Source organism: Hibiscus syriacus, unplaced genomic scaffold (genome assembly GCF_006381635.1).
Source record: "Hibiscus syriacus cultivar Baekdansim isolate YM2019G1 unplaced genomic scaffold, ASM638163v2 tig00113722_pilon, whole genome shotgun sequence".
Taxonomy (NCBI): Eukaryota; Viridiplantae; Streptophyta; class Magnoliopsida; order Malvales; family Malvaceae; genus Hibiscus; species Hibiscus syriacus.
This window is the reverse complement of record NW_024063469.1, coordinates 217,688-226,732: the sequence shown is the minus strand read 5'-3', so window position 1 is coordinate 226,732 and position 9,045 is coordinate 217,688. Positions and strand designations below refer to the sequence as shown.

Here is a 9,045-nt window from a genome sequence, read left to right as displayed (position 1 = left end):
CTGTGATGACCATATGGCACTGTCATGGAGTGTGAACATTTGAATTCTGATGAGTTAAAATAATATTAAGCCCATTATTTGAACTTCAATCTGAATCTTCCCTATGAAGAGGGTGGAAATGGTCAAGTTCACACTCTGATTTCAAAGCTGTGGCTTGTCTATAACGCTTTCAGTGTTTTGTTCTTCAGTTCAACGGTGTAAGAATCACATTATGTGTTTCATTTTGGAACTTTTGTTACATAAAAGAAATTTCTATGAAAAGGAACCACTTCCTTAAGTTTTACAATTTGATCAGCTAAATGTAAGGAACAAGTTTAGTTCACGTTAAGACTCCACAAATTTTGTCGGTTTGATCTTACAACACTTCTTCATATCCGAGCTCTACAAGAAAATGGCTGTATTGTTTGTTAATTAGTGAAGAACATGAATTGAGTAGGCCTCTTGCTGCATGCTGATAGGAGTTTCCATGGTAAAAAACCTTTCCGATCTTCATACTAGAAGACCATGCAATCATCTTGGATAAGGGAGGCCTCAAAAGCTTGCTGTCTCGGTTGTTGTCCGAATTGTTTTCCTGTTTTTCCCAAATCTCAGGCTGCAACTTCAGGGATTCCAAGCACCGCAGCGGTGACATTACGGTACGAGTTCGAGGTTAGCACGGTTTCTTCTCTGTACCCACATTTCAAATTCACGAATCACGAATCACTTCCTTCGTTCGAGGAATCACTTTCTTATTTCAACAAAGTGTACCCTCAATACTCCCAGACGGACGAGGCTGACAAAATCCGAGCTCTAGAATACCATCATCTTTCCATCTCCAACTATGTTTGCCTTGACTATGTTGGCCATTGCCTGTTCTCATATTCTCAGCTTGAAAATCAATGTCCAGGGTCTCCTGTTACTTCTTCATCACCTCCATTGCACTCACTTACCTTAGAATCTGTGTTTTTTAACATTTCCCACATGTCGGTAAACTTAAATTCTCAGCTAAAATATGGTAGTGAAGAGTCAGAATTTCAATGTCATATCAGGAAAAGGATCATGGCATTCATGAACATCTCAGAAACTGATTACAACATGGTTTTCACTGCAAATCATTCCGCTGCTTTCAAGCTAATTGCAGAGTTTTATCCATTTCTATCCAGTCGAAATCTTTTGACAGTTTACGACCATCAAAGCGAGGCCGTGGAGGTGATGATCGAGAGCTCGAAGAAGAGAGGAGCCAATGTCATGTCGGCTAGTTTCTCGTGGCCTAATCTACAAATATATACGGAAAATTTGAGAAAGAAGATGGTTAGTAAAAGCAAGCGCAAGAAGAAAGGACTTTTCGTTTTTCCACTCCAATCAAGGGTAACAGGGTCGAGATATTCATATTTATGGATGAGCCTGGCTCGGGAGAATAGGTGGCATGTGTTGCTTGATGCGTCTGCATTGGGAGCTAAAGACATGGACACCTTGGGGCTTTCTCTCTTTAATCCTGACTTTCTAATTTGCTCATTCTTCAAGGTTTTCGGAGAAAATCCATCTGGATTCTGTTGCTTGTTTGTCAAGAAATCCAGTGCTTTGGTTCTGAAGGACTCAGCCACCAGCACGAATGTGGGGATAGTGAATCTTGTCCCGGCACCATGGCCAACTCGAGTCCTCGAAAAGCCGGCTATAATTTCCGGCTCCAAAACCGAACCAGTGGATGAATTTCCAGTTCAAGCTTCATTCTCGGGCCCCTTATCTGAAACCGGTGGTGAAGTACATAATCCTGAAGGAACCAAAGCAAAGAAAAAGACAGTATCGTTTTCTGAAATTGAAGAAGTGATAGATGCATCCTTTGAATCTGGTAGCACCAGCACTACCCATCATATCAAAAACCGGAAACCCGAATGCAGAAGCTTGGATCATGCAGATTCATTAGGCATGATGAAAATCAAGATCAGGACAAGGAACCTGATCAACTGGTTGGTGAATGCACTGATGAGCCTTCAACATCCACATTCAGAAACTGGAGTTTCTGCTGTTAGAATCTACGGGCCAAAAGTAGACTTCGACCGAGGGCCCGCCGTTGCATTTAACGTGTTCGATTGGAAAGGAGAGAAGATCGATCCTGCATTGGTGCAGAAGCTGGCTGATAGAAACAACATTTCTTTAAGCGTTGGGATTTTGCAGCACATTTGGTTCTCGGATAAGCATGAAGAAGAGAAGGTGAAGGCATCGGAGACGGTGCAGAGCAAGAAAAGCGATGAGCTTGATCGTGGGGTGTCTGTCGTCACTGCTGCGGTTGGGTTCTTGACGAATTTCGGAGACGTTTATAAGGTTTGGACATTTGTTTCCAGGTTCCTGGATGCTGATTTTTTGGAGAAAGAGACCCGGAGATACAAAGCTATTAATCAGGAAACAGTTGAAATTTAGAGACTCCAATCATCAGTTAATGAATGCGAACAAAAAGATTGAAGTTTATCATCAACCTGAAAAGATCGACATAAAAGCAAAGACAATACATGTCTGTATTGCAATTCGCTAAACCACCAGTTTTAAATTATCCCTTTCTCTAATGTTTAAAATTTGTCTGTCAAAACTTAAGAGGTGGTATCAATAATGATAAAGAGATTATTATTCTCTCTAAATAATCTAGGTTCGAAGAGTTGGTTAAATTTGATTTTACATGTAATGTTGAAGTTCAACAATCAAGCCTCTGCAAACGCCAGATAAAAAACACAACTTTCCACTAAATTATCAGTTTCGATATGATTTAGTATATAAACTTTTAATTTTTTTAAAAATCATACTTAAAGTTTAGTTTTTGTTTTATTTTAGTGTCTCGATGTTAAAAATTTTAGTTTTTGTTCCATTTCAGTACTCCACTCAAAATTTAACGTTAACTTTTGAAAAAAATAGAAAGTTTAGGTACTGAAACGAGCCAAAACTGATAGTTTAGGTAAACACGCTAAATTTTTAACGGCGGGGTACTAAATGAAATGAAAACGTTAGATATGATTTTGAAAAAAATTAAAAGTTTAGGTACTAAAACGGACCAAAACTGATAGTTTATATACTATATGCATAATTTATTCTATTTTAAAGTTCGATACAACATTCATTTGATACCGGATAATTTCTAAATATTCAAATCTTACACAATTTACCCTCATTTAACTTTTCTTAATAGTGATTAAAAAGATTTATTGTTCTACAATGATTCAGATTCGAACAACATAATTTATATATGTACATGAATTTAGATCAAAATATTTTTGAAAGAAAAAAATTCTGTTAATTAGTAGGTCTAATTTAGATACTGTAAATTTTCCTTTTTTTACAATAAAAATAAATTATCATTATATTCAAGAGAAAATTAAGATGGTGCAATGGAAATAAAAAAACAAGTTCTATGCATATTTATATTAGTAAGAAAGTGAGAAAATCAAAGTTTGAAAAGTTAAAAAAGAGAATATTACATATTTTAACTTACTCTTTCTAAATTATTTTTAATCATTATTTAGATATTTATTTTTAAAATAATATTAAATAGTACGAGTCTAGAAGACTAGAACTATTTATAATATAATCTATAAATATTTATAAGATTAATGACTAAGATATTGATACATGTGAACAATCCAAATGACACTACATTTTATAAATAAGAGTGTAGATTTTATTATTGCAATGGTGTAAGAGATACACTAGAGGTAGATAAGAATGATGAAAAGAGAAAAATGGTGAAATAAATGTGTGATATATTGTAATTGTATTAAAAAAATTTCTCTTCTTTTTTTAATTATAAGTTTCTTGTTTAAATCTCGTCTATATATATATATATATAGAGTCCCACATAAATAGAACAAAGACACACAAAAAAGGTAAACATTAAAGAAATAATAATCTATCAATAAAGGAACAAACACATAAGGAATGAAAGAAGCCATTCACAAAAATCGCAATGGTATCTTCAAACACGAAACGAGCATAAACATCAGTTAGGCCAATCAACACATCAACCATGCTCATTTGTTGGATATTAGAAGATATTTCAGATTTTTTAATACATTAGACTAAATCAATCACTTTTTATATTTAGATATAAATAAACGTTCTATCTCTAATCAAATGTACTAAACTAGACATTGTATTCATTTGAATCTTGGACAAGTGATCAAATGAATAGGTCGTAAAGGGTAGGTTTTATCGTATCCTAATCTATAGGTAACTTTTCCTTTATTAGATTTTAAATATTATGCATATCTACATCTAAAACTAAATTGATATTGTTGAATTGTTTATTAATGGATACCATGGATTGGGTTCATACTTATTGCATGTTAATGGACGCATGAAGTTGGGTTATGGATATTAACAATGAACAATAGTGGCAAAAAATTCACCTTCAAGGTTTTTTTGAACTATTTCTTTATATGGTATAAATAACTCAACTAATCTAATACATCTTTGTTAATTTTGGATTGCGTTCATATAATGATAATTTTGGTTTGCGTTCAGATAATGATAACAACAATCTCATCATGAGATTTGCATTGCATGCTACATTAATGGACCATATATCCTCGAAGACGAGCCTCCAATTCCGATGTCTCTCTCCTTAAACGACAAGTTTAAAATGTTTAAGTTTTAAAGTTGAGTAACTATGTCAAACCGTATAAGAAACTTAGCTAGTTATATTTTTTTTCCAAAAACCTCTTTTATAAGAAAACATAGAATCTTTGATGTATGTCTTTAAAGTTTGGTGGTTTAAATTTGTCACACAAATTTAATGTTAGTATATATCGTAGAAAAGAATATTTATATTACACAAAGAACAAATAAATGAAAATAATTTAATAATTATAGTTTGACACTCACAAAATGGAGGTCTTCTGAACACTACAACTATTAAATAACTCATGAATTAGGTGATTATCTTTATATTCCTAATAACAATACAAATACCCATTGAAATTTACACTATATGAGCAATGCATTCTTCGAACTTTACATGAAAAACAAAATCGCAAAATTTTGGCAAGAGCATACGTGGTCTTGGTTTTACAATATATATGTAGTCTTTGACTCTTTGTACTTCTCCCTAAAATACATTGGACCTATAACGTATAATAGTTTATATCCCTCGCACATTCTTCCTTGTATGTATAAATTTCCAGGTTCATGCATGCCCTGATAATAACCTCTGCATCATTTCTTGTCAATACTCTCGTAACTGAAGTTCTAGTTTGACAATGAAATGAGGCGTCAAAATTAACTTTAAACATGCCCTGGCTTAGGAGACCACCTACACTGCATGATGTTGCAGATTAACACTACCATCGCTTACAACCTTTAACTTGAACGAAGATGCCTAGCCTTGAATGTCGCATGTACGAAGCGAAGTACCCTGAGGTGGATATGACGGTGATGATACAAGTGAAAAATTTCGCCGACATGGTTGCCTATGTTTCGCTCCTCGAGTACAACAACATCGAAGGCATGATCTTGTTCTCGGAGCTCTCCCGCCGCCGGATTCGTTGCGTTAGCAGTCTAATCAAGGTGGGCAGAACCGATCCCGTTATGGTCCTACGTGTCAAAATGTTTAAAACAATAGGTTCAAAGTTTAATCCAAGACAAGCAAAGCAAGGTTCAAGCATCCGTTGAAGGATTGGGAGAAGGAAAAAGAGCTCGCATAGCGGCCATCTCATGTGTGAGCGCATTAATACGTTCATTCATAGTTGTGTTGTTCGCGCGTATCTCCCGGAGAATTTCCAATTGTTGAGCTCCCATTGTGGATAAATGAGACTCTATGAAAGTTATGCGTGAATCCATGGATGTGTATCGGAAATCGAATGTCTCCATAAAAGATTGAAAATATGGAGGTATTGGATCCGCTTGTTGTGCTTGTTCTTCGGGCTGCTCCGGCTCGTCGTCGGCTTCGTCAATATCATGCATTAGTTATTGAAGCTCTGGATCGTCGTCCACTCCCAGTGGAGCTCGTGAAGAACTAGCTCCTGGAGTTTCTTCAGAGGATCGAACCCATTCACCGGTTTCCTTATCCTTCGTCCATCCCGATCTCGTTAAGGAAAGAAGATTAATTTGATTCTTGAGAGGGATGACTACATCAAGTTGTACCCGAAGTTCGACTTTCTTAAACAAATTACTCAATAGATAACTGTAAACTAGACTCGGACAAGTTTTCTTATTAGGAACGAGATTCACGGTGTCAACGAGAACTGAAAAGATGATATGAGGAAGGTACATATTATTCTGGATACAATGTATCCACCACAAATCTAAGGCTCTAAGAGTGGAGTATTTTCCTCTGGATGGTCTAAACCACCAAGAGATCATAAGATGAAAAAATCGATCGTGATGATCTAAGACACTCACACTCGATATAACCTTGTAACGGGAACCGACAATTTGTTTTTCATTGTATAATCCATCATCATCTAAGCCAAAAGCATTTGTTATATACTGAGAATCAATGTGAATGAATTGACCAAGAAGATAGGATCGGATCCTTATGGTTGTAGTTTGTTCTCGATTTTGAATGCAAACGGCATTGGAATAGAAAATTCGAACGAGATGTTGGTAAACAATTGGTTCGAGTTGATAGAGTTTATCAAATTTTCAATCTAATAGGGTAGGTAGATATCTAAAGTTCATATCTACCATAGCTTGAAGGGACGGGATGCGTTCTTCGCGAATTTTATATGACTCAAAGTAATGAGAATACCTATAGTAGAGATCTTATCTACGTCCAGGTTCATTAAAATAAGAATTTCCTATAGTCATATTGGAATCAGGAATTTGAGGAGGAATTGGAGGATTTGGATTTGGAGGAGGGTTTTGAGGTCGGTTTGATCGACTAGAAGATGACCTAGGGCGTTTGTGAGATATGACTTAGGAAATCGGAATAGAATGGATAACCTGCAATTTTGAAAACACATGTATTCAAATATATCAATCCCAAAACTCAAATGAGTCCTCAATATTTCAAGGTTCTCTAAAACAATCCTAATGGGCAAAGTTTTGAAAACTATTTTGAAAATAATGTTTGAGAATCATAATACGTATGATTTTCATGAAACAACATAATTAAACCAAAAACATCAATTAAACCCATGATTTTCGGGAAAAATTATATTTTGAAATTTTTTGAAAAATATTGTGTTTTTGATGAAATTAGTTTTAGAATCTAGTTTAGAAATAACTAGCCCTAAGTTCAAAATTTAATAAAATAGAGGTTTTTGGAAAAATACCTTAAAAATTTCGGATTGAGTGGAATTTGATGTTGTTTGCACAAATTAATGATTGAAGCAGGATTGGGAGTTGATATGCAACCGAATTCCGACTAAAAAATCAATGTTTTGAAGCAATGTATTGATTTAGGGAGATGGAGAGAGAGCACGGCGGTAAAGCTAGAGAGGAGAGGGTTTGAGAGAATGAGGTTTTTGGGGTGTTTATTAATAGACCCCGTGGAGAATATCGGTACCATCAGGGGGTATCGATACCCATTCAAAGATGGTATCGATACCTATTGTAGGGGTATCGATACCTTTTCAAATGAGGTATCGATAGGTATCGATACCAGTCTTAGGGGTATCGATACTCTATGCACAAAAATGTCAAAAATCCGTTTTTAAACACTTAAAATGCTAAATTAATTAGCTCTAGTGGTATTGGTAACTCATATTTTGAAAATTAATCATGTTCAATCAATCAATTTAATCCTTGAACTACATTTGAACATAAAATTAATTTTTACCAAAAACATAAACTCCCCCTAACTAATAGCAAAGAATGCAATAAAAAATTTATCATTATAAGCATTTTTCATTTATTCTTTAAAAGTGCTAAAATTAATTTAAACACTAAGTGAGGAAAGGTCAGTTAAACCTAATTCTCTCCTAAGTGTCCAAAATCTTTATTTGTCTAAAGGTTTTGTAAAGATATCTGCTAATTGGTGCAAAGTATCAACAAATTCTAGAACTACATCTTCCTTAGCTACATGGTCTCTAATGAAGTGATGTCTTATTTCAATGTGCTTACTTATAGAGTGTTGGATGAGATTTTTAGTGAGACAAATAGCACTAGTATTGTCACACTTGATAGGAATGGTACCTACTTCAATTCCATAATCAAAAAGTTGTTGTTTCATCAATAAAACTTGTGCACAACAACTACAAGCTGAAATGTATTCGGATTCAGTGGTAGATAATGCAACACAATTTTGTTTCTTTGAAAGCCAAGAAATCAGCATATTTCCAAGGAATTGGAAAGTATCGGAGGTGTTTTTCCTATCTAATTTGTATCCTCCATAATCCACATCAGAGAAGGCATGCAAGCTAAAGCTAGAGTCTCTAGGATACCAAAGTCCTAAACTAGGAGTGTCCTTAAGGTATCTAAAGATTCTCTTAAATGCTAGTAAATGTGATTCCTTAGGGCATGATTGAAATCTAGCACATAAGCAAAACTAAACATAATGTATGATCTACTTGCAGTTAGATAAAGCAAAGAGCCAATCATTGACCAATATAATTTAACATCCACACATTGACCTCCTTCATCTATATCAAGCTTTGTTGATGAGCTCATTGGAGTGTCATGAGGTTTTCTATTTTCCAGTCCAAACTTCTTAAGCATATCTTTAACGTACTTAGCTTGATTGATGAAGATGCCATATTTTCTTTGCTTGATTTGGAGTCCCAAGAAAAATGAGAGCTCCCCCATCATGCTCATCTCGAATTCACTTTGCATTAGCTCAGAAAATTCTTGGCAAAGAACATCATTAGTAGAACTAAATATTATATCAACAACATAAATTTGAACTACTAATAAGTCTTTACCTTTATACTTTAAAAACAATGTAGTGTCAACCTTCCCTTTTGAAAAACCTTTTTCGATTAAAAAGTTTGACAATCTTTCATACCAAGCTCTAAGAGCTTGTTTTAAACCATAAAGTGTTTTTGTCAATTTAAGAACATGATATGGAAATTTTGAATCTTTAAAACAAGGAGGTTGTTCCACATATACTTCTTCTTTTATAAAACCATTTAAAAATGCACTTTT

The 9,045-nt window shown here is 34.6% G+C and overlaps 1 protein-coding gene across 1 annotated transcript; it reads left to right on the top strand.

Moving 5' to 3' along the window:
* The first annotated feature begins 385 nt into the window (after positions 1-385).
* Positions 386-2,486, top strand: LOC120187096 (molybdenum cofactor sulfurase-like). The gene has a single exon (XM_039190894.1). It carries the CDS (start codon positions 505-507, stop codon positions 2,395-2,397), a length of 1,893 nt encoding a protein of 630 aa, XP_039046825.1. The 5' UTR covers positions 386-504; the 3' UTR covers positions 2,398-2,486.
* The last annotated feature ends 6,559 nt before the right edge of the window (positions 2,487-9,045 follow it).

Bases quoted from the DNA above. Each gene is read 5' to 3' on its own strand.
- LOC120187096 (XM_039190894.1), top strand. From the start codon at position 505: ATGCAATCATCTTGGATAAGGGAGGCCTCAAAAGCTTGCTGTCTCGGT.